At 39.2% G+C, this 27,733-nt stretch overlaps 1 protein-coding gene across 1 annotated transcript in view; it reads right to left on the bottom strand.

The window, feature by feature from the left end:
* The window catches only part of LOC149533001 (ribonucleoside-diphosphate reductase subunit beta), a 184,462-nt gene that overhangs the window by 15,840 nt on the left and 140,889 nt on the right, over window positions 1-27,733 (bottom strand). Inside the window, exon 17 of the mRNA XM_089807580.1 lies at window positions 16,650-16,876. Within this exon, the coding sequence (XP_089663706.1) occupies window positions 16,650-16,876 (227 nt within the window). The remainder of the gene's footprint in view (window positions 1-16,649; window positions 16,877-27,733) is intronic.

Here is a 27,733-nt window from a genome sequence, read left to right as displayed (position 1 = left end):
CTTCCACGCTCATCTGCAAATGTTTCTGAGTCAGTAGGTTGTGTTGGAGAAGGTTCTTCCCGTCCCCCCTATTATCCTAGTGCTTCTGTTGCTCGTGCTTCTTCTACATCTATTCCTTGCAATTCTAGTGATGCTACTGCTGCTGCCCCTTCTAGTAGTGCTGGCTTTACCTTTCGTCCTAGAGTCAGAAAATCTAGTAAGTTGGACAACTTTTTTGTACCTCGTACCACTCCTGGTGCACAACCCTCACTTGAGAGCATGGGTTGGAATAGGGAGATACATGAAGCTGGAGTAAGAGCAATTTGCAAGTTTTGGTTTTTCTGCGACATTCCATTTATAGCAGCCACGTACTTCAAGTTTTCAACTTCATTTACATTTGATTGTTTTACGTTTTAAGTTTTAAAATTTATATTCAATTTTATACTTTTAACTTGATGTTGAAAATTTGAAATATGCTAATTAAAATGTTTTTATAAATGTAATAGGACTCCTTATTGGCAAGGGATGATTGATGCAGTTTCCATCTGTGGTGCGGGGTTCAAAGCCCCCACTGAAGATGAGTTGAGTGGCCCCCTCTTGCTAGATATGGTTGAGGAGATGAAACTTGAGTTGGAGGACCACAAAAAGATTTGGAGCCAAAAGGGGTGTACCATCATGACAGATGGATGGACAAATAAGAGGTCCAAAACCCTCCTAAATTTTCTTGTTTCTAACGGAGGTAATTCATCATGCTCTACTTCTTGAAGTCTAAAATTTAATGTATACTTTTATTGAATAACAAAAATTTTGTTTTATTGAGTATTGATTTTTGAATGATAATTATTTTGTTTAATTTTCACTTTCAGGATCCACCATGTTTTTGAGGTCCATAGATGCTTCCTCATGTGTGAAAACTGCAAAATTCTTATGTGAGACAATTGAGGAGGTCATAAGGGAGGTGGGGGAAGACAATGTTGTCCAAGTGGTGACAGATAATGTAGCTAATTATGTTGTTGCAGGTAAAATTTTAACTTCTAACTTTCTAAGTTCTACTTCTAAAAAATTTGTTTTAATTTTTCATTAAATTTTGAAAATTAAAAGTTTTTTAATACATCAAAAAATTTCATTGTTTACTAACTAATTTAAAATTGCTACAGGAAAACTATTGATGGAGAGACACCCAAAAATCTTTTAAACTCCATGTGCGGCTCATTGCATCGATCTCATGTTAGAAGATATTGGCAAGCTTGTATGGGTGAAATCATGTGTTACCAAGGCCAAAAAATTTTGTAAGTCCATCTATAATCATGCCTTGGTCCTCAACACTATGAGGAAATACACGAAGGGAAAGGAGTTGGCTCGTCCTGGTATCACAAGATTTGCCTCTAACTTTATCACACTAAAATCCTTGTTGAGTTCAAGGTTAGAGTTGAGGTGCATGTTTGTTGGTCCAGAATGGAGTTCCTCCTCCTTTGCCAACAGCCCTGCAGGGATAGATGCAACAAAATGCATTTATGATGATGATGATTTTTGGGAGCCATATTCGAAGATTGTGGAGGTAATTTAAAATTTAAATTTTAAATTTTAAAAGCTTAAGTCTTAAAATTTTATAAATCAATTTGTCTCATACATATTTTTGTTTTATTTTCATTATGCAACTTTGCAAAGTTTCATCATTCACCTAATTGTTTTTTTGTTTAATTGTTTTGTAGATCACCGAGCCCCTTGTAGCCCTCCTACGAGTTGCTGATGGCGAGAAGCCCTCTATGGGCTACATTTATGAGGGTATGGATAGGGTCAAGGAGACTATTAAGGCCAAATATGTAGGAGTTGAGGAAAACTATGGCCCTATTTGGGACATAATTGATAGGAGATGGCAAAATCAGCTTCATAAGCCCATCCACGCAGTAGCCTATTACCTCAATCCAGCATACCGTTTCCGTGATGATTTCAAGGCAGATGAGGAGGTTCTTAGTGGCCTATACATAGTGATATTGAAGATGTCCCCTAATCCCACAGATATATTGCTTGAGATGGATGCCTATAATAATGCATCAGGGCCCATTTTTTCAAGTCAAATTTGCAAAGGTCGTACAAAATTGCAGCCAAGTAAAGATTGCAGCTTAAGCCTTATACAATCTAGTTTCTAAATTTCTAGCTTTAAACTTAAAGTTCAAATTTTGAAATGAGACTAATATTTTTTTGTTTTCCTTTTTTCAAAATTCAGATAGATGGTGGCAAATGTTTGAGCCTTCAACCAAAATCCTTCAGCAAATCACCATCCGCATTTTGAGCCAGCCAAGTAGCGCTTCTGGATGTGAGCGCAATTGGAGCATGTTTGAGCACATCCACTCGAAGAGGCGTAACAGGTTGTCTGTGCAGAAAATGAATAGTCTAGTCTTTGTGCACTACAACCTACGCATTAAGATCAGAGAGATTTTGGATAGTGACACCTCTCCGATTACTCTAGAGGAGGTTGATCCAGAGTCTAATTGGATCACTGAGGCTACTGATCTTGTCTTTGATGATGAGGACCTACAGTGGCTTGACTAGGCAGATAGAGAGGGCCAGGCTGAGGCTGTGGCTATGGCAATAGAGGACTAGAGAGCTCTAGTTGTTCCTAGTGGCACCTCACAGACATTGGCAGAGCCAGAGGCACCTCACAGGTTGATGCTATGGCTATTGAGACATCCAAGACCTACCTTAGACGCCTTACTAAGAGGCATTTTATAGATTATGCTGAGCCAAAGGTTGAGGCTGAGGTTGGGGATGAGGATGAGGATGACGATGATGATGAGGATGAGCCTGAGGATGAGGATGATGATGAGGACTCCAACTAGGAGCCATAGCTGTAGACTTATAGTCTTGTTTTAACTTTTTGTTTAACAGTTTAACTTAATATATGATCAGCATTTGGAACATTTGAATTTGATGACGACTATTGAATCTTGATGTGTTGGATTTCATAATGCATAAATGATAATACATATACATTTTGATGGTTTGCATGGATTTATCTTAGTTTGACTTTAATTGCTAGTAATATAGTATTTACTTTTAGCAATTTACCTTTGTAAGTTTGTAGTATTGTACTTATGTAATTGATGTTTGACTTTTAAGTTTTAACTTTAAGTATGTGCATTATGATCAAATTATCTTCTATTTAATGATGTTATTGTGTCTTTACACTTTATTCAATAATGGGTGCATGGAATGTTCTTTAAATCCTAAAAAATCTCAAAATTTCGAGATTTTTTCACTTTGCCGAGTCACTGCTGAGCCGAGTCACGGCTGAGCCAAGTCACGAGTCAAGTTACCCTTGCCGAGTCCGAGCCGAGTCCGAGTCTTGTTACACTGCATTATATACCAGAGATGATTGTACTTCCATCTGTTTCAGTATTCCTTCAGTGTTCTGGAAATCATTAACAGTATTGATTCTTTCCAGCCATCACCTTCAGTTTGAGGAATTGCATATTGATTGTATTATATCAGGATTGGTTAATTGTTCCAAGATATTGATTAGATGGAGAAAAGTATGTATGTAATGCTGGATGTTTATAATGAAGTTGTCAGATGTCATACAATGACAAATTTAAACAGGATTTAGACACCTAGTGCGTCCCTTCAATGGAGCAGCAACAGTCATATACTGTGACAATTGGCAATGAATTTTGCACATGCAGATTCTTGTTTTTATGATTCCTGTATATACATTTGTAGCAAAAGAAATTACAAGCATACTGAAAGTCCCAGGATTCTATGTGATTATATAACATTCTAACCAGTATTTGTGAATGATGGAAAATATTTGCAGTTAGGAGGCTGTAAAGAAACAGAGTTGAGTGGATTTATACATAATATAAATACAATTAAAAAAGGGAGGAACTAAAGTTAAACATCACAGCAAAGAAGATAGGACTGGAGAGTTATGAAGGCGCCTGAAGATGATACAAACATATAATGTAACACAAGACTATCCATGTGGTATAAGAGAGGAATTCAATGCTTGCTCCAGAGTTGTGACATCAATTCTTCAAGGTTTACAGGTGACAGAAGGAAGTTCCAAAATACTGTCAAAACCTTTTGGAGAATTTGAAAGTGAGATGGATCCCATGGCTGTTTTGTATCCTACAAATAATTCAGTGGCTGCTATAGTGTTTCCCATATCAAATACACAAACAGATTAAATCATTTGCTAAGGATTCTGAAGAGAGGCCTGTTCTTATAGTGAACCCGCAGTGGAGGTCAACTGGTCAAGTTATTTCTGACTTTGGATTTGGTCATTGGAAGAGACAAGCTGAGAATTCCTTGCCTCTTTCGAACTAGTATATGCACTTCTAGAATAGCGGGTTGGTAAAGCATCAAATATATTTTTTGGATCAGGAGGGGTTGTGAGAATTTTGAGATTTTATCCATCAGATGGTTGACAGAAATGGCTATGAACAATCAATTTAATTCCATCATTATATAGCTAATATTGTCTCTCAATATGCTCAGAACTTTTAGCATTCATTTTTGTGATGTGGGAGTCTGTTACTGTGCATTTGACATTTTCCCCTGGGCAGCAAGTTTTGATACTTCCTCATGTTAATCACTTCCAGATTATTCATATCTAATGTAAGTTTGTGCTTTATTGCAGGTTTATGAGGAGGAGAAAAGGATTTGGATATTCGGAATTAATGTAAGGCTATGAAACTAATGAAATGTGCCAGTAAGAAGTAAGATGGCAGAAAACGTATGCTAGGGCGTCCCACAGATAGATTTTTAATCGAGCAATTACCGTATTAAATACTCTCAAAGGAATCAAGTCAGAGATTTATGAAGAAATGTAGTAGTCCCTATTCCATCCATATCGAAATCTGAAGACATCTGACGCATTCAGGTGCGCGATAGGAAATCTTATATCAAGAGCACTCAAGCGGGTGAAGAAGAACGAAAGGGGATAAAGATCAGGAATTTCGCGTGTAGGAGGGTATGCCTAGAACATCCGCAAAAGGTATGTGTATGTGTGGAGTTCGAGTGTGAGGCTTGTGCAGAAGAAGAGGAGCGTGTACGTGAGGAAAATCTATGGACATAGCGATTCACTCCATATAACTCATAATTTGTATGAGTCATTGGCACGACTGGCAACAAAGATAACTTTTAGAAGTAAATCTTGCAAATTGCAAGCTTATGTTAAATGTTTAATTAAGGTGAAGAGGCATTGGATTAAAACGTGACTTTTCATAAAGGCACAACCTTTCGGTTAATACCTCTTCACACTTATAAATACAAGATGTAAAAATCAAAAGAGGGACAATTTTCATACATATTCATATTTTAAAAATTTTACATATTGTATGCACATTGATATATTATATTTTTTATTGGCAAAGGAATGAGCGATTGAACAAAGCTCGTGGATTTGAATTATTGAGTAAATTTCCGGCACAATCTGTAAGAAGTATTTATTTAATTGATTTGCATTAGAGTTTTAATTTTTTATTAAATTATGTCCTTTATAAATGTTTTCTATTATTTTCTATAAATATTTTTATATTTGGATAAGTGGACTGGGTCATTATGGCATTTTAAATTTGATAAACATAAATATTGTGGAATATTTAATTGTTTCTGTATTTATGTCTAATTTGTCTCTGCAAGAGTTAAAGTGCATTTTAGATTAGTTTAAATTGCGTTTACATAATTGATCCATTGCGTCAGAATTATTAGAATTGTTTATAGTTAAATATATTAAACTTTATAAAGTTGTACGTCTCAACTTATAATGTTGACTCTGATTGCCTGTTTAATTAGGCACTAGTCTTTTACTCCTGATTCATAATCCATATGCTGGCAATTGTTTCATTTCTTTCCATTGAAGAATTAATATATTCATTTGTTGCAATCATATATAATAATCACTTTTATTTAAAAAACATTCATACAATTATTTACTTTTATTTTTAATTTTTAATTTCCAATCTTAAAGCTTTCTATAATTCTTGCCGTTTTGAAAGCTTTCATCGCATTCGCTTTCTAATTGCTCTATTTTAAGTGTCTTGGATCTAAGCGTTTTGTCCAGGATTAGGTACACCCGCCTCGGTTTTGCAGAGCCAGAAGCACAAGGGATTTGGATCACATTGATCGATCCTGTCAAGTTGGCCTTAACCGGTTGGATATCCTAGCATCGAGCAGGTAAGGCTTGTAGGATTCCAATCTGCGGTTTTGGGAACCAACAAACTGCATAGTCTCTTTGAGGTACAAAGCAAGGCATCTTTGGTCCGACACATCTCTTAATATTTAAGGGTTGCAACTAATGGAAGGATGGAAGAAAGGTTCAATCATAAGGCCCTTATAATTCTACTCCCAAGTTGGAGACATTAATCCATCAAGAAAGAATGTGCTGGATGTGGAATCGTTCAGGATGGCCCCTATTGTTATATTATCGATAGGCCGGCTAATCAAAGAAAAGAAAGGATGGTACGCCCACCCTCGATGCCCTTAAAATTCTATAGGCTAGATAGGGATAGAGATATGGATATAGCCGCTGCCCCTATATATATCCATAGTATACTCTCTCGCCCCACGGCGATAGCCTAGCTATCATCCGTCAGTCTTTATCTTCAATCGAGCAAACCAACACCCATTTCTCATTTATTAGTTGAGCCAACACCCATTGCTATATCTTGGCACTCTCCCAAAGACGAAGTTTGTGCCCTATCCATCTATCCTTTGACAATTTTACATTATGGAAGAGTCATTTGGTTAGTGGGGACGGAAATGCATAATCAATTGGTTAGTGGAGATGGAAATGCAAAATCGTAAGTAAACCTTGTTCATCCAATCGGGAAGATGTTCCCACAACTAATGGATTTGCCCAAGTCCCCTCCCCGTAGGGCTATGGGGCCCTAAAGACCGTAGCATCAAAAGCAATGAATAGAGCTAATTGATGATCTACATCTCCCCCCTTCAACATGTTATGCCTGCAGGGTGGATGGGAAACAATAGGAAAGGGTGGGAGTTGGGGTGGCCCCTACTATTCTATGGCCATGTGGTTAGCCTACATTGTCCGGAACTTGCCTGGTTGATAGAGTGGGCCCCAACCCACCGATGATATAAAGGGGCAATATAAGAACTTGCCCCCTGCTATCTATAGGCATTGGTTCAAGATCAACAGCTGAACTTTGATTTGGATAAGGATATGCAACTACCTTTGCCTTTTATGCTGGAGGATCAACTGGTTCTAATGATGGTGTTGCTAGATAAGTTGCCCTGGCCCTAGTGTAACCTCGGTAGAGTCGTCCAACCTTCACCCGAATACTTTTTCGTTGTAGGGGCCACTTTAGAATAGTAGGGCAGTGGGGCTGTAGTTAATGCTCCTGGTGGGAGGCAAGAGCAACTAACCTTTATGGAGCCTAAGAAACTATAGGAACTGAAGATGATCGGGACTAAGTGATTTGCCAAAGTTGTGGGATGTAATAAAAGCTACACTGGTAGGGGAGCATTCCACATCAGAGAGAAGTATTTGCATGAGCAAATTTGGACGAAGAGGAAGTGAGAATATCGGCTTGAGTAATGGAAATATTGGTGAGAATCCAATGCCCCAAAAACCTTAGGATTCCTCCACAAGGTTCGTCCATGGAGGGTAAGTCAGGGCCTAAGATCAGGCAGAAAGGCATAGTTGATGGACAACAGGTTAATATTCTTGTACTACCCTTTATTGGTCCTGAGGAACAAAGTAGGCTAAGTAAGCCGTCTTAATTATGGTTTTGCAATTTAAGGTTAGAAGGCGACCTTGAAAAAGAGGGGTCAAAACAAGGCAGAGAAAATACCTCGAGCCAATGTCCAAATTCTGGTGCGGCATCAAAAAAGTTAAAAGACAGACATGTTGGGCAACCCACGTTATATTCCCAAGAAAAGCTCGAACAACCTTCAACAAACAGGTACCTGTACCTGAAACTAACACAGCTACGTAGGTAGAGAATACCTAGGGGTGTGAGATAACTCTCTCTAAGAAACTCGAAAAAATAGCTCTATAACTTCAACAAGAATGCCTCCTCAAAGGAGGTCGTAGTGATAGGCTCAAGTGGCTATTCACCTAAAACACATGTTGTCGGTAAATTCTATATTATAGCCAACAGGTAGAAGTGTATCTGAAAGGGCGCGTGACAATTGGGTCACCCCTTCGGGAAAGTATATGTACACCATCCCGAAGGGACTTTGGATCATCATGGTAATGAGCATAATCATATTGTAAGCATTGAAGTGCATATTGCATATATGAATAAAGTATTTGTTCTATGTTATATCTTGCTATACTACATGCGATAAGTATCCTTTTACCCTGTACGGTAAACATTTGGCATCATTGCCAATCGAACCTGGAACGAAGGAAGTGTTATGAAGATTAATGCCAAATCTGCTTAACAAGGATAGGAATAAGACATAAGATAAGAATGAAATACACACAACATAGGAAGTTTTAATTTTAGCACAATAGGTGGAGCGCAAACAAAAAGCTTCAGTAGATTAACGACAGACACTGAAGAGGTGAAGCAGCACAAACAAAGGGAGTGCATTCACCTAGCAGACCGAGGAGTGCCGAGGAATTGCTAGAAGAGACTCGACAATGAATGAATTTGGTAGAAGAGACAAGGGAGAAGTTCCTTAACTTGTATACGCCAAGGATAGAAAATCTGAATGGAAGGGAAGTAACTCGCACGGCTCAAAGTGCTGAAGGAGCACGAGTGTGGAGTGAACTCTTCGTTCCCGATACACCCACCAAACGGATACAATCAGAGAATTGAACAACTTCACTTGAGGGAGATATATTCTCACTAAGTAACGCGGTTGTTGGAAGTAGGACGGTTGTTCGAAGCAACACAGTTGTGCATAACGATGTAGGTGCTCAGAACAACGTAGGTACTCAAAATAGTGCGGGTGCTCAGAACAATGCGGGTACACAATACGTACCACAGAATCAGAAGAAAGTAACAATGGCAGGACCAAAAGAGAAATTGTTAAAGTTTAATGGCGATGGGATGATAGATCCAATTAGACATTGCAAGACATGTGAAACAATATGGACAACAAATGGTGTAACGAACCAAGATGACTGGGTCCAACAGTTTCCAGCGACCCTACGGGGTGTAGCAATTGATTGGTTTACAGATGTCGATCCTCAATAATCAACGACATGGGCAGACGTTAGGAAGGAGTTCATAGCAAATTCTAACTACTAAGAGACGATAACGAAATTGTAGCAGAAATATATAGTACGAAGCAGGGAAAGAATGAACAATTCGTGTCTATGCAAGAAGGCTAAGAATTGGTGGGGACGATGGAGAGCCCACCGGCTGATAGATTAAAGAAACGATGGTTTGTTGAAGGTCTATGGTCGGCTCTGAAGAAGAAAATGAAGATTGTACCTCCAGCATTGTCCGTAGATGCGTATAATTGGGCAATGGATCTGGAGAGTGAACAAAAAACAAGCAAGAAGAAAAAGCACAAATCATCGGACTCGAACGATTCATCATTTGAAAATAGCAGTAGCGACGAAGAATCAAGCAAGAAAGTTCGAGCGTTGCAAAAGGATATGCTACGGATGATGAAGGAATTTAAAAATCTGAAAAAGAATGCTGACTCAATGAAGGGAGAATTGTGGTGTACGGATTGTAAGGAGGGACACACAAAGGGCTCTTGCCCGAAAAAACAATTTTGTGATATTTGTCAAATTGCGGGACATTCCACAAAGGAATCCCTGTTCAATATGAACACAAAGGGACATCAGCAGGTGCTACTAATGTAGGAAGGATCCGTCGAAGTAGGAACAAGCACAAACAATAACGACGCAACCTCAGGAGAATATCGCAACAATAACCAATGTGGAAGGGGTAATAATAATAACAATAATAAAAATGGAGGTCGGAGTTGGATACATACGACTCGAGTGGATAGCCAATGATACAATGTCGTGCGTGTAACCTCTAGGGGCACTTCGCTAGAGATTGTATGATGAAGGAGACACTACAGTTGTTATGCAGATAGTGTGGTTTAGGAGACCACGAAGATTCGAAATGCCCGGAGCAGTGGGTGAATTTGTTAAGCATCGAAACATGTAATGAGGAAACACTAGCCATTATGCGTGAGCAAGCTAAGAAGGCAAAGTACCCTAATGCAGGGGAAGAAAAGAAGAGGTTGCAGCAAGCACGAATGGAGTTGGAAAAATAGATGGAAACGAGAAAGTTGCAAGTAAAAGATACTGTCAATTCCTCAAAGAGGAACCTGCCTAAACAGAACATGATAAGGCAGGTAATGCAAATGGAAATCCCTATAAAATTAAATGACCTTCTTACAATGCCTCAATTACGGATGATGATTCTGAATATGACACCACTCCCGAAAGCAATACAAGGGACAAAAAAGGATGGTAGCAAAGCGACTGTAGCAGACCCAATGCTACTAGCACTCGCGACGGGAAGACATTCAGTAGTAGTAGAGATGGGTATCCTGGGAACCATACTTACGGACACAATTGTGGATGGAGGGTCAAGCGTAACGTGTTACTAGAGGATATATGGAAAAAGTTGGGACAACCTACGTTGTGGCCACCTACATTTCAATTACTCACTGCGGACCAGCACGGAATCAAGCCCTTAGGGACCTTGATGGCGCAGCCTGTAACCATCAAGATGCAACAATTCTTATTGGAATTTGTGGTCATCCTGTTAAAAAGAAAAGGGTATTATGCCATCTTTGGACGGGGTTGGCTGGTATAGGCTAAGGTGAAACATGATTGGAAATGAAATACCTTGTCCATGGAATGCAGAGGAAGAAGATTTGTAATTGACTTACACACATAGATGATAGGTGAGGAGGCAGCGTCGTCGGATTCTAAAGTCGAAGGTGGAGGGGACAACAACGGGAAGAAGAGAATGGAACCTGATGAAGAGGGAGTACTGAGACTGGAAGGAGGGTCTAACGATGATGACTTAGACTCGGTGAACAGCCTACTCAATTGGTAGATGGAGGATTACGAGCTCTTTCCAAGCTATAATATGTTACGAGTCGATGAAGGTAATAAAAGAGGGAAAAATGAATGTCCGAAAGAATACAGAGAAGCGAAAGAAGCCAAGGCGGTTACGATTGAAGCTGAAGAAAAGAACATACCATATGGCCAGTACAAGAGGAAAAACATATTGTACGAACCCAACAAAAGGAAAGAGTCCACTGTATGGTACACAATGAATGGACTGCGCGAAAAGAAAAGGTTACACCGCACCACAGATATAGTAGAAAGGTGCCAACAGCAAGGAAAACATATTGTAAGATTTGCAAAGGAAACAAAGAGGAAGGGTTTAATAATAACTTCAGCAGTACGAAGTGAAGGTTCTAGAATCAAGAATACAGTTATTGACGGCAATGAGTGGTAGCCGATAGAATTCATGGTACCAAGTTTAAGGATCGCGATCGAGAACAAACTGGGAGATATGGAAAGCCTGAGGGAAAGATTGTATAACTTGAATAAATTGGATGAGCGACAACTCTAGGCACAATGGGCCACAAAAGTTACACAAAACAGGCGTAAAGTATGGCATGACAAGCATTTAAAATTGAATAAATTTTAACCAAGATAGTTAGTTTTGAAGTGTAATGGGCGGAATGAGATCTGACCAGGAAAGTTCAAATTGAAGTGGGTAGGTCCATATAAGATACGTGAAGTTGGCGATAATGGAGTAATCAAATTATGGACATTGGATGAGAAGGAAATGCCCGATGCAGTCAATGGGTCAAAGTTGAAAATTTATCATAAAAGAAATAACGCGCCCCCGCGGAGGAACAATTGAGAAGGAATAAAAAGTAGTACTGTATATATGTAAAGTAAATGTAAATAATAAAGAATAGAAAATTGAAAAAAAAGTGACGATAAAATAGTAATTGAAGGTCATAAAAGAAGTTGTATTGATTAATGTAGGAGATTACAACCACCGTATGGTACCGAGAACGATTGAAACATCGTACAACGAAGGAGAAGGCACTGTACGGCCAACACATGCACAATGTGTTGATATAGAACATAGTAAATGTTGTAATAGACATACCGTACAGTCTGTACAAAAGTCACAAACAAGAGAAATTGTAGTGAACACTAGGCATCCACTAGCAGTGACTGTACAACAAACAGAAAGGGGGACCGTACAACAAATAGAAAGGAAGACAGGTGAAGAAAGGAACAAAATGTCGTACGGCTAGGCAAAAGGTTGCAGGAGATCACAGGTGATCCACCATATGACCAGATTGAGAAGTAGATATCATATAGGTGGTACACTAACATCGTATGGTGCAAAGGCAAAAAAAGTATCGTACGGTAGTCTGTACGACCTAGGAAGAGCACCGTACGGTCAAGAAGAAAGCTATAAAAGACAGAACATTGTCGTACGACCATTGTTAGTGCATACTCTGGTGACCATATGGAATACTTTGCAGAGGTAGTGCATTGTATAGTCATGCACCATAAGGTATTGGCAGCAGGGTTATAACATAACGAGAGGGACCACTGTATGAAACAAACAGAAGAACTTATACTAATTCACATATAGAAACCATATGGTATTGACAGTGAGGTTGTAACATAACAAAGAGAGACCACCGCATAGACACAGAAGAAGGGTGATAGGAGATTTTAAAATTAGAAGAAAAAAAAACGACGACAAATCAAAACAGTTGACAATGGAATACGTATGGTACCAGAGAGAGACATAAATAGGTAATGAAGAAAATATAAGCGATTGGCAAAAAGAGTGTGGGATCGGAAGAAAATCACAAAAATGGTGTATTCCATGGACTTCTGTGTGGGTTTGAGGGTGCTAATTTGGTCTTGGCGGTAGGGGTATTGCCCCTCAACCCCACTCTATATCGCAACAGGGAGCACGCCTGGGGCTTTGCCCCAAGACCCCACGGGGCTGCTGCTCCTCGACCCCGCTGGAGGTGTTGCCCCCTAGACCCCCAATTAGTTCAATTATTAATCGTGGGAAGTGTGACCAATTAATGAAACCTAGAAGTGTTGCAGGCATGGAGTGTCTGTCTGCCAGAGGTGGAGAGAGCACTGGAGTAAGCTTTTCAAGAGGGGCGCTACGCTTTGAGGCACTCGAAGTAGGTGTTGGACGTGAGGTTGTCTTGGTGGATGCATAGAGAGCTTGGGAGGAGCTGACCATCCAATTGGAGGCAATAGAGCGACACTTGGCTTAGTGTAGCTAGGAGTTGGAAGTGTCGTCAGTAAAGTTATAAATTAGCCTACGGGTAGATTAGCATATTGTCGGTAATTGTTATGCAGCCAACAAATAGAATTAATTATATTCAAATGGGCGCAACGGTTGAGTCACCCCTTCGGAATGGTATATGTACATCGTTCGAGGAATTTGGAGCATCATGGTTGTAATCATCATTGTAAGCACTATGTAATCTCTTTGGCATATATGCGAATAATAAAAGGAGTACTGCTATGTTACATGTTCTTGTCTATTGTCTGTGTGCATTAAACTATTTACCCCATATGGTAAACAGGAAGTAGCGAAGGCAACACGAGTGTCTATCAAGGTTAGATTGACTAAGGAGACAGTATTGTGTTAGAAGAGGCTACAAATGCAACGTGTTTTGGAGTCCAATTTGGTGCAGGCACAGGAGGAATGTTAATGTGATGTGACAGAAACAAATCTATCTTGTTATAGTTAGTCAGTTAATGTATTCCGTTTTGTTAATCTATCTCGAATATTTTTCTAATTGTCGTTTGAAGATGACTTGTCTTTTTGGGGGGGACGATGTTGTCGGTAAATTCTCTGTTGTAGCCGACGGTTAGAAATGTATCTGAAAGGGCGCGTGATGGTTAAGTCACCCCTTCGGGAAAGTATATATACACTATCTGGAAGGGACTTTGGATCATCGTGGTAATGAGCATAATCATATTGTAAGTATTGAAGTGCATATTGCGTATATGAATAAAGTATTTTTTTGTGTTATATCTTGCTATACTACATGCGATAAGTATCATTTTACCTTGTATAGTAAACAACATAGGTCTCCACAAAGTTATAAGACGTTGCATGGGGGTTGATGCCTATCCACTGCCTCAAGGTTAAGTTAGTTGGTGACCTGATGATAGGGAAGCCAACGACCGAAGCCCCAGTGAACAGCGGTCGTAACTATAATGGTCCTAAGGTAGCGAAATTCCTTGTTGGGTAAGTCTCGACCTATAGGAAAGGTGTAACGATCTGGGCACTATCTCGGAGAGAGACTTGGTGAAATAGACATGTCTGTCAAGATGCGAACTACTTGCACCTGGACAGAAAGACCCTATGAAGCTTTATTGTTCCCTAGGATTGACTTTGGGCTCTTGTTGCACAGCTTAGGTGGAAGGCGAAGAAGGCCCTCTTCTAGGGGGGCAAGAGCCATCAGTGAGATACCACTCTAGAAAAGCTAGAAGTCTAACCTTGCAACTAAACCTACTGCCCAAGGGATAGTCTTGGGTCGACAGTTTCTATGGGGCGTAGGCCTCCCAAAAGGTAATGGAGGCATGCAAAGCTTTCCTCGAGCTGGCCGGAAATTGGTCCTCGAGTGCAAAGGTAGACGGGAGCTTGACTACAAGACCGACCCGTTGGGCAGGGACGAAAGTCGGCCTTAGTGATCCGACAGTGCAAAGTGGAAGGGTTGTCACTCAACGGATAAAAGTTATTCTAGGGATAACAGGTCAATCTTCCCATTGAGTTACTCGCATTCATCGTTCTAAATCAATCATCTTGGCATAATCAGTGAATGGGCCAAAGACCTATTATTGCCGAGAGCCTACCTAAGATCAGAAGTTGTTTTGGGTCCACTATCAGCACATGAATGGGCTTTGCTGCAGGAACTGGGTTATTTCCATATGTACCAACATGACACAGTCTGTTTCACCAGCTATTTGACCGTAAGCTTAGAGGAAGCAAAGTTCATCGAAGAGTAGAGGGAATAAGTAACCCTATGATTCCCACCCACCCGATCTCTCATAGAATAGTAGGGGCCGGGTGGGGGGGGAACTATAGTATGGCCAGCAATGGCTATCTTCCAACTAATCTACCTTGATTATATGAACCGATTCCATTCTTCCAGCATCAGCAAATAAGGAAGATAGAAAAGCATCAATAATAGGAAGACATACTTCAGCAGTCTTATATCCAGCAACGTATATTAATACACTTATATAAATATATTCAGTCACATCTGATAAGCTCAATTCCCTATGTAGATACAATACTGTGAGTTTATCTGTGTCTGCTTAATTCTGAAACGGGCATACAGATTTATTTTAAATAACTGCATATTGTCACCTTCAATCAGATCTATATTAATTATATATAGGGATCAGGCTCTGTATACTTCATTTGCAAAATATATTTATGATGCAAAAGCATCATTGCCAATATAATTAATTAACCACATAGGAGATGGGAAGTAATAGCAATAAGGGGGAACAGTGAGGCCTCACTAGGTGCACCACCTCATGAAATATGAGGTCAAGAGGGACGAGTTTCTGCCCTTGGGCCTAGGGTCAAGTAAGTGCACCCTATTGTAATCCTTCCACCAACTCATATGGAAGAATTATTGTAACAGCTAAGGAAAGGACCCTTAACCATGTGAGGTGAGTAAGATAGAAGATGGAGGAGAACAATTTTAAGGTTCCATTAGGTACGCCAACCCCATGAAGCATGGGGCCAAGGGCAGAAGAGTTTCAGCTTTGTGGCCTAGGGAAGAGATAATGAGCACCTCATCATGCCTTTCCTATTTCACTCCTCATTATGGTTAAGGCGATGAGAGTTAAGTGCTATAAACATGTTTCTTCCATAACATTAAAAATGCATTATATTGTTACCTAAACTCTAGGTTAAGACTGTATATCCTCTTGTATTATCAATTTGTAAACTTAAGACAAACTATAGTGCACTAACAATATAGTTAAATTGTATACATATGCACTTGTTCCATATTTGATGATTGCAGGACTTACATTCAAAGCACAACGGACAAAATATCTTCCTTGGTAAGAGCTCTCCAACCCTGGTTATTGCAATTGTGTTTGCAGGGAATAAACTCAGGAAAATCTAGAAGGGGTCATTACAAAACTGTTTAGACTGTTGACTTGAGAGAAACATGATATGTGTCATTCATTAGTGACTTTTGAAAAGCTTGACGACAAAGAAATCTGATCCACAACATGGTGTTGGCAAAAACTCATATAGAACAGAATATATTGGCATAATTGTTGTTGTGATTGTGGTTTCAAAATTTCAACTTGTAAGATAAAATATACTAGCATAATTCCTACAAGAAATGGCACATGAAATGTTGTGAAACTACATAATATACTGTATGGATCAAAAGAAAAAAGGAAATTGCTCGTAGTTAGTCATATGCCAGAAAAATATAGCATTTCTTATGGCTGATTTTAAAGGAAGTTGAATTGATATTTTATAATCACAGAAGGTAGTTTGAGAACACAGAGCTTAGCTCTTAAACCAAAATCCAACAGAACACTGATTTGTGTGACAGTTCTATATATTTAAATAGCAGCACTGGAGTGCATGTCCAGGAAACAAAAATTATTTCTCCTCAGTTGTATAGACATAAATTTGCCCTATAAACTTTTAAAAATCTCTTACCCAGGAAGTTGACCAGCATTTTCTGCTGTGGGCATCTGTTTGCCATGGCTCAGGCAATGCAGAGGTCTCATAGAATGTGTTGTGGGATCAGCCACAATTAATGGTCTCTCCGTTGGCATTGAACCAGGAGTCATTGGTATCATCCTTGTATCCCAGACCAAGGTGGCATTCGCTGTACTTGAGGCATGAAAGTAGGTTCCACAACTACTGAATGACACAGAGGTCACCTGATTATGAAATGACAGAATTTATGCACCGTCAATTGAATGTCTATTAAAAATGGCTGATGTTTTAATGTAACAAACATGGAAAACAACTAAGCAGTGACATGATTTAAAAGACAATATTGAGACAAAAGAGTCACTTGAATATCTCAAAACAGCAAATGATTTATAATGTATAATACTTATGAAACATAGAACCCAAAAGAAAATGCGTTTACCTTGCCATGTTTGGTCACCACTGCTATTCATTATTTGCGATTACAAGGATTAAGGTAAAACAGTAAAAGCAACCTTTTAGGTCACCACCAAGAAGACACCAATTTTGTGCATGACAAGCCCAATGTGGAAGGCCACAAGGTGGTTCTTTTTATATGTAGCTTACATATTTTGTTCATAGCTGTATAAATTAAAGCCTTTTCCTCTCTTATCGAGTACATATTATTTATCTATTGTTATTACCTTCAATTGATAAATACTACCACAATAAAAAAATAATAATATAATTCTCATATTGTCCTGCTAGGTTCCAAAGTAGTTGATAAAAGTCAAATTGAGTTTGTGACTTGAGTTTCTTATCTATTGGCAGCTGCTTCAAAAAGTGATCTCTGACATATTATACTTCCAAAACAATCAGACCAAAAAGATAAATAATCATCTTCATTTCTACTTGAGTATTGAAATTTACAATATTTCTCACCTTGATCAGCTCACCCATGATTATCCCACAGAGAACCATGATTTTTGGGGCTTCTTGAACCATGTTTTTATCAAAGAGCAATACACAAAATTTAGGATATCTTCAACAATGATTTCTTAAGAGTAAGCAACAACACTCAAAGCATCTTCGGCTGCAATATTTCCAGAAAGAAATCCAAAGATATTTAAGACATTTACATTTCACAGATTTAGAGCATTTTCAGCCACAATCCTTGAAAAGTATTTTTAAGGCACAATTCTGAATGGAATTTCAGCCATGTTTCATGGCAACTATAAGAATCCCAACAGGTTCTAACTCCAACAAACATCAAATTACTTCATGTTGTCGGTAAAACTATACTGTAGCTGACAGGATTAGTTTGTGTCTGAAAGGTTGCGTGACAGTTTAGTCACCCCTTCGGGAGATATATGTACATCGTCCGAATGGAATTATGAAGAATCATTGTACTCGTGATTGTATATCTGCTTATATGAATAAAGTATCTTGTTCTATGTTACATTCTAGTCTCTTAACACGATAGCTATCCATTTACCTTGTATGGTAAACATTTGGTGTCATTGCCTGTCAAACCTAGTACAAAAAATGTATAATGAAGATTAATGCTGAATTTGCTCAATAAAGATCGAAATAAAATAAAATAAAAGGATGATGTACGCACAACACAGGAAGCATTAATTCTCACACAACAGGCGAACCTAAGGCAGGAGTTTCAATAGCTCACTGAAGGGCACAAAGTGGTGAAGGAGCACAGACCGACAGAGTGCATTCACCTAGTAGACCGAGGAGTGCCGAGGACTTGCTTGAGGAGACGTGACAAAGATTGAATTTAGTGGAAGATACAAGGGAGGAGTTCCTAAACTTATATACGCCATGGGTAGGGAATCTAGACGGAAGAGAAGGAACCCGCATGGCTCGAGGTGCCTAAGGAGCATGAGTGTGGGGTGAACTCTTCGTGCCCGATACACCAGACGAACAGATACAAGTTGAGAATCGAACAATTTCGCTTGTAGAAGACCTCTTCATACTACAGAGTAACACGGTTGTCTAGAGCCACATGGTTGTGTAGAACAACACGGATACTCAAAACAACTCAAGTGCTCAGAATAGCACGGGTACGCAACATGTACACCAAATACAGAAGAAGTTAACTATGGTAGGGCCAAAGGAAAAACTACCAAAATTTAATGGTGATGGGATGGTCGATCCTGTTCGACATTGTAAAACCTATGTAACGATATGGATTGCAAATGGCGTAGTCGACCAAGATGACTAGATCTGATAGTTTCCAGCTACTCTACAAGGTGTAGCAATAGATTGGTTTTCAGATATCGACCAAATGAAGCTAACTACATGGGGAGATGTCAAAAAGGAATTTACAACACAGTTCCAACTACTCAAAGATGACAATGAGATCATAGTAGAAATTTACAGTTAAAAACAGGGGAAAAATGAAACAGTACATGTATATGCGAGGAGACTGAAGGAGCTGGTAGGAAAAATGGAAAGCCAACAAGCAAACAGATTGAAGAAAAGATGGTTTGTTGAAGGGTTACGACCAACACTGCGAAAAAAGATGAAAATAGTACCTCCAGTATCATACATTAATGCATATAATCACGCGATGGACCTAGAGAGTGAACATAAAACTAGCAAAAAGAAGAAAGACAGATCTTCGGATTCTGAAGACTCATCCTCTAAAAGTAGCGATGAGGAATCGAGTAAAAAGGTTTGGGCATTATAGAAGGATATGCTACATATGATGAAAGAGTTTTAAAACATGAAAAAGAACCCTGGACAAACTAGATAAAGGGAACTATGGCGTACGGGTTACAAGGAGGAGGGCCACACAAAGGGCTCTTGCCCTAAGAACCAATTCTTCTAGATTGCAGGACATTCCACAAAGGAATGTCCATTCAATATGAGAACAAAGGGACACCAACAAGTGCTACTAATGCAAGAAGTGTCCACCTCGAGAGCAGGAACAAATACAAATAATGACGAGGCAACCTCAAGAGGATATCAAAATAACAACTGACGTGGACAAGACGACAACAACAATAACAAGGATCGTAGCTAGATACAGTACGATCCGACGGGACGACCAATTATACAATGTCATGCATGCAACCTCTGGGGTCACTTCACTAGAGACTATACTACGAAGGGAACACCCCAGCTATTGTGTAGATGATGTGGTCTTGGAGACCACGATGACTCAAAATGCCCTAAACCTGGGGTGAACCTATTGACCGTAGAAAGATGTGACAAAGAAACATTAGCAATCACTCGTGCACAAGCGAAGAAGACAACATATCAAGATCTGGAAGAGGAAAAGCAAAAGGAGGAAGCATGCAAAAACAACAATAGAAAAAGAGATAGAGGCTGAAAAATGCAAATGAAGGAGACCGTCGACACTTCAAGAAGGAACCAAGCAGAACAAAATATCATACGACAGGTAATGCAAGATGAGGTTCCCATGAAATTGAATGACCTTGCAATGCTACAGTTATGGACTACAATCTTAAACATGACACTATCCCCAAAGGCGATGGAAGAGCTAGGGAAGAACACACAAGGTGGAAGTGGAATGACCACAATGGACCCAATGTTATTTGCACTAAACACAGGAAGACACCCTACAGTAGTCAAGATGGGTATTCTCAGGACTATTCTCATGGACACCATCGTAGATGGAGGGTCGGGCATAAATGCATTGCTTGACGAAACATGGAAGAAGTTGGGACAACCTACCTTATGGCTGCCTACATTCCAATTACACACCGTTGATCAACACAGAATCAAAAACCTTGAAACTCTAATGACGCAACCCGTAACGATCAGGACACAACCTTTCTTACTCAACTTCATGATTATTCCATTGAAAAGGAAAGGGTACGACGCCATCCTCAAGAGGAGCCAGCTAGTGCAGGAAAAGATGAAACACGACTACAAAAGGAACACTCTGTCCATGGAAAGAGGAGGTCATAGGTTTGCAATTGACCTACACACCTAAATAGTGGGAGAAGAGGCGGCATCATTACACTCCGAAGGTGAAGGAGACGACGAAGGAAAGAAACGAATGGAACCTAATGAAGAAGGAATCTTGAAACTAGGAGGGTCCGACAATGACGCCTTGGACTCAGTGAATGGCTTACTCCATTGGCAAATAGAGGACTATGAACTCTTTCCGAGCTGTCACATGTTAGGGGTAGAAGAAGGAAGTAAGGGAGAGGAGACGAATGAATTTCCAACGGAATACAAAGAAGTCAAAGGAGAGGCGCAGATAGATGAAACACTTGCACATACATTCAGTAACGAGAAGCCTATTAAGTATGAAGAATCAATGGTGAAGACAGTGAACTTAGGAGACGAGCCTAATCCAAAAGACATATTTGTTGACGATGACTGGAATCTAGTTTTGAAAGCAACAACATTTAAGATATTTATGGAGTATAAGGATGTTTTCGCATGGACATACAAGGACCTGAAGGGGGTACTGCCAAAATTGTGTCCATCGCATCCCACTAGTACAAGGAGCACTACTCGTATAGAAGCGACCGTACCACATGAACAAAAACTATGTCGCACGGATCACAGACAAGATCAACCGGATGCTTGAGGCAGGCGTTATTTTTCGAGTACAAACAAGTGAGTGGGAATCCCCAATTGTGATATCACTAAAAAAGGATATCACTCAAATAAGGAAGTGTAGACTTTTGTTGTTTGAATGCAGTAATAAGAGACAAGCCTAATCCAAAAGACATTTGTGGACGATGATTGGAATCCATTTTTGAAAGCAGCAACATTTAAGATATTTATGGAGTATAAGGATGTTTTCGCATGGACATACAAGGACCTGAAGGGGGCACTGCCAGAATTGTGTGTCCACAGCATCCCACTAATACAAGGAGCACTACTCGTATAGAAGTGACCATACCACATGAACAAAAACTATGCTGCACGGGTCACAAACGAGATCAACTGGATGCTTGAGGAGCGTTATTTTTCGAATACAAACAAGTAAGTGGGAATCCCCAATTGTGATGTCACTAAAAAAGGATATCACTCAAATAAGGAAGTGTAGACTTTCGCTATTTGAATGCAGTAACAATTAAGGATCCATTACCAATACCGTTTATTGATAGTATTTCAGAGGAAGTTGTCGGCCATGAAATACATCCATTCATGGATGGATTTTCCGGTTACAACCAGATATCCATCGTGGAGGAAGATAAGCTCAAAACAACCTTCGTGGCAGAAGATGGAATGTATGCCTACAATAAGATGTCGTTCGGTCTGTGCAACGCTCCCACAACGTTAAAAAGAATCATCCTGCACATTTTTGACAAGATGTCAGTAGGAAACTTCAAAGTGTTCTTAAACGAGTGGTTAGTTTTCAATGCAGAGGACATGCATCTGATTGCACTCAAGGTATGTTAGGAAAGATGCAGATAGGTATGACTAGCACTAAACCCTAAGAAGTGCAGATTTATGGTACCTCAAGGAAAACTGTTGAGACACATTGTGTGCAAGGTAGGATTAAAGACAGATCCAGACAAGGTCCGAGTGATTATAGAAATGCCACCTTCGACAGATGTGACTGAAATAAAATCATTCCTAGGACACAAGGTATTATCGAAGGTTTATTAAGAACTTTGCCAAAATATCTTACCCTCTCGACAAGCTAACTTGTAAGGGAGAACCCTACAAATGGGAAACAAAGCAAGATGAAGCCTTTCACGGATTGAAAACACGACTAGCCACAACACCTATCCTAGCTTATCTGAATTGGGACAAGGAGTTTTATGTACATGTCAATGCGTCAAACTATGCAAGTGGAGCAATGCTGGCATAGACAGGTGATCACGGATTGGACAGCCCAGTGTACTTCGCAAGTAGACTATTGTCAAAAGCAAAAAAGAATTATAGCACAACAGAGCGGGAGGCTCTCAGGATGGTGTACACCATCCAAATGTTTTGACACTACTTATTGGTGACTACACTTGTGTTCTACATAGACCATCAGGCCTTGCTATATCTCGTGAATAAATCGATCATTCAAGGACCAATAAGAAGATGACTACTTCTCTTGTAGAAATTTACATTTAAAATTGTGGTACGGCGCAGGAAAAGCCACGTGAGTGTGGATCATCTATCTAGGATCAAATTGGGAGAACCTTTGGAGGGAGTCAACGATAACTTTCCCAACACAACTATTTCAGATTGCCGAACTACCATCTTGGTACGTGAGTATTGAGGAATTTCTTTCAATGGGGCAATTTTCTAGGGAAATGCGGCCAAATGAGAAGAGAAAACTAGTGTTGAGAAGTCGAATGTTTTAGTTGATCAATGGGTTGCTATACAATATAGGATCCGACTAGATTTTATGACAATGTGCTCTATAGGAAGAAATATCAGAAGTATTGAAAGAAGCACATGAAAGGTGGGCCCACATGTGGACATATGGGATCGAACACAACTGTGCGCAAGATACTTCTTGTAGGATTGTGGTTGCCAACCATACACAACGATGCCAGGGAGTGAGTTGTTGAATGTGATACATGTCAAAGAGTCGGGAAGCCACTGAAGAGGGATTTTATGCCTCTGAACCCCTCACATGCATAAGAACTATTTGAACAGTGAGGGTTGGACTTTGTCGGGCAACTAAAAGTAAGAAAAGCCCGCAGATGTAGATACATTGTTGTAGCAACTGAGTACCTTACAAAGTGGGTAGAGACATGAGCCCTACCAAACAACTCTGCACTGAGCACAACAAGATTTATCTATGAGTAGATCATTACAAGGTACAGAATCCCGATATAGTTGACAAGCAACTGTAGGGGACATTTTGTCAACCATGTCATCTGGCTACTCATCACGGAATTCAAAATCTACCATTCCCTGTCGAGTTTGTACTACCTGAGAGCAAACGGATTGACAAAGTCTACAAATTAAATTTTGGTTGTAGTAATTTACAAGTCTTGTACAATTGAAGGTGAAGATTGGGAGGAAAAGTTACCATCGGCATTATGGGCATATTGTACCTCTTACAAAGTTACCACGGGACACACTCCGTTTCAATTGATGTATGGTCAAGAGGTCCTGGTATCAACAGAGTTCATGGTACCAAGTTTGCGAATAGCGATTGAAAACAAATTAGGAGACATGCAAAGTCTCAGGAAAAGGCTATATATGGGTATTCATTATACCCACAAAGGGCGCACTTCTCCGCCAAGGGATGAAGATTCTGAGATATAGGGTATTGTGAAACAATTGGATGTGCTAGTGAATGAGATGAATCAAAATCACAAACAGATTGTTGAGATAATGGTTGTTGCACACATTGCATAATATTGTTATATTATTTTATTTTAATTTATTATGTAATGTTGCACTTAGATGGACGTGCAACATGTAAAGATTCTCATGGGACATACTTGATGAGTTGTATCGTAACATTGCGATAATATTTCATGGAATTATTTAATATTGGGGAAAAGAATTAAATTTTCAATATTAAATGTGGGGTCAATGGGTTAGGTAGCACATGGTTTTTAGCACATGATTTATGTAATACCACTTGGTGGTTTTGTGGGACTTGCTACTATATAAGCAGCCACAAGGGTAGTTGTTGTGTGAGAAGACAAAAGGCAAAAAAGTAAAGAGTCGAACGAGACAAGGCTTGACAGGTTAGCCAAGAGAGCATTTGTGAAGGTTGGAAGCATGGCATGGGATGTGTGGATTCATGCTTGTTCACATGGATTGCTTGGTAGTGGCTATGGCTTTGAAGGCTTCCATGGTTGTATTGCAATGGTGTTTTTTGTTGAATAATACATGGTGATGGATGCTTTTGGAGGTTGGGTTTTTTTTTCTCTCAATGAAGGTTTCCTAAGGTATATCTTGTGTTACAATTTTTGTGGGTATGTTGTCTATTCTCTTGCATGTGGATTTCAAATACATATTTATTTCAGATCTATTATAAATTATGTGGAAACAGTTATATTCTTTCTTGCAAGTTTCCTTACACGGATGACCCAATTGATTTTGAATTTGAGATATGAGCAGAGAATGATATCGCTTTTTCGAAGAGCGAAATGTGATGATACAATTGCAGCTTGTGAGACATTTCTTATGAGACATTGCATGAGTTGGGTACAATTGAGGTGGAATGTGATGAGAACTCATGTCAGGTTAAGTTAGATAATGCAGTTGTTGGCATGAGTTCCTCGGATTATGTATTTGATAGCGATGCAACGATAGTGGAAGTAGGAGCATGAGAGGATACTATCATATCAGCAGCCACTTCTGTGTCGGGTGAGCCATCCAACGAGGAGTTTAGCAATATGCATGCAGTTGTAGATGTGTGCTTTGATGATAGTACACTTGTTATTGTTGATGAGGTGAGTGATGTAGTGACAGAGTCATGTTATACTATCAATCAACAAAGTGTTGATGTTCACTTCATGGACAGTTCTATGTTCGACATGGATGCAACATTGTCTTATAATAATCCGTTGTTTGAGGTTGATGTTTATCACTCACCTGAGTGGAGTTGGGCTCAGCTTTCACCATCTGTAAAGATTCAGTTTTGTGTTGCAGCAATTGGTAATGTTCTTGTGTCCACAGATTTTGATGTGGCTAAACCTATTGTTGATACAGTTGGCACGAGTGCATATGGTTCTCTTGTAGCTACGTCTCTTCAAGGGATAATTGATCAAGATTCTAGTCCAATATATATTATATGGGTGGGGACCAAAATGAAGATATTTCTTGTGAGGTTTTTTTCTAGTGATATTCTAACTCCTACATCACTAGTACAAGTTTTGAGTGCTATACTACAAGTTACGTTGTTGGTCCTAATGATGTTAGTAGTATGCAGTTGGTTCAATGTTGACAAGGGTGTCACGTACTACTTCATTTGGGATCCAGGTGGACGTTGGAGTTCAGTGTGTTGCTAGATTGCTTGAAGGCAAGCAATCTTAGGGAGGAAGGACTGTAATGTTCCCATTTTTGCCAACATCAGAATTTCAGGAAATAGCCTATTATTGTGATCCTCATAGGCTAATATGGTGGTTAGATGGTTTTATTGGGGATTGGCACTTTATGATGGGGCATAATTTCATATTATAATATTATAATAAAGTGAAAATATAAGAATATCTTTTATCTCAAATTGGGGAGAAAAGTAAATGAGCTCCCACAAGGAAAGAATAAAGTGGGCATGAGAGGCTCTTTTTTTATCATTCGATTATTGTCATTTACATTTCATGAGTTGTGTGGAGCCAAGGGTTTTAACATTTGCCACTAGAGAGCGAAGTTTTATTGTGTGTCTCCATTCGAGTTAGTGAAATACCTAGTGAATTTGGTATTAGGAGGACATCATACAAGTGTTCTATTCGAGCATATTGATGAAAGATCCTTCAAAGGGCTGCAGTTCTTGGAGAAGACAGATCAATCTTTTCATTGTGTCAAATTTGTGGCCTAGGGCCAGATTAGTGGAGTAAGATTGAAGGAATAAGTTGAATATTGCTACAATAACTTACTACTATATCGCTGCTATAGTAACTTGCTACAGTAACACTGCTATAGTATTGCTGCTATAGTGTCGTCGCTACAGTGATCTGCTAGAGTAATTCGCTATAGTGATGTTGCTACTACATGAACCCACTACAGTAAAAATCTAGATTATCTTGAGCATTTTCCAAGTTCCTATCCATTTCATTTTGCATTGCATGGAGGATAGATTTGAATATATTAGGCAGGTGTAACAATTTAGAAATCATTTGTAATCTGATTTATATCAAAGTTTCACACCAGAATTTGTTGCCCTAATATCCTATTGATGTAGATGCATATTTTCTCATTTATTGTCAATGCTCTATGTTTCAAGAAAAATTCAAAAAAAATTATTGTTGGTTGTTTGGAGTTTTGCAAGCGTATCAATTAAAGTTTGGCATTTATATATATCCCTTGTGTGCAAAGCGTTTGACAAAATTCTCAAGTTAGCAATCAGAAAATAAAAATCAGAATTGCACGGGTTATTATAGTGGTATCAAAGCTCGTTTGCAAAGTGTTTGACGCAATGTCAAACAACTGAATTAGAGAAGAATTTGGTGTTTGACAAAGTTATAACCGGTTGGGGTTATTAAAAGTTGGCTGGGAGTCTGGCTTGATTGGTGAGAGCTTCCTATGATAGGTGTGAGGTCACAAGATCTAGTCTCCCTCCAGCCCATGCAATATGGAAGGGCATACCACACCAGCTTCATCAGTCACATTAAAAAATTTAGCAAACGAACTGCAGTTTACAAGGAGTGCTACCAAATTTGTGCAGTCTGAAAAATAAACCATCTACTGTGGTTTCTACCAGCTTTCCCCACTGAATTTCCTTATGAATTCACCATCTAGCTTCCCAAGTCAAATGAATAGTCATTATATGCTTAACCAACTGCAAAGACTATAGAATCTGATGAGGCAGATACATGCTACAAGAGCAGAGAATTGCAAATCAGTATTCTTGCATTTGAACCACATATAGTCAAATCTGTCTTCCCTAATCAGATGAATAGTCACTATGTGCTTAGCTAACTGCAAAGACTATAGAATCTGATGAGCCAGAGATGTGCTACAAAAGCAGAAAATTGTAAATAAAAAATACATTTGCAATCATATATAGTCAAACACTGTTTTTAATGTCCCCTTTCCTAAATTCTTAGGAATACTTAGGAATAAGGGACTTAATATTCAACCGCAAGAGACTTTCTAATCAAAGACTCTACTTATAACACAAAATCCCTTGCAAACTTAAATTGATGATTATTGATAATACTTACTATAAAAAAGATGCCTATGATCTGCTCTACAATTGATTTTCCTTAGAATATATAAACAATTCCACTTGTATTATGATAATCATAATCACTGTAGATAAGATAAGATAAAATTTTAACGTCCACGAGGCCAAAAATAGCCTATGGGACAGCAAGACAACTCAAGCAGACTTAAGTAGCGCTGTTCGCCTCTTGTGTAGACTAATGATGAGCCCCCCCAATTGCTCAATGTACTCTTCGTTGAACAGGTTATGCCAAGAACTGTCACATATAGTATCCGCAAACTTATCTCTGCTATCCTTGTAGGCCTCACAT

The sequence above is a fragment of the Cupressus sempervirens genome, chromosome 10, assembly GCF_028749045.1.
Source record: "Cupressus sempervirens isolate cs-2001-9-10 chromosome 10, ASM2874904v1, whole genome shotgun sequence".
In the NCBI taxonomy this organism is placed as follows: Eukaryota; Viridiplantae; Streptophyta; class Pinopsida; order Cupressales; family Cupressaceae; genus Cupressus; species Cupressus sempervirens.
This window is presented reverse-complemented; position numbering and strand designations above follow the sequence as displayed.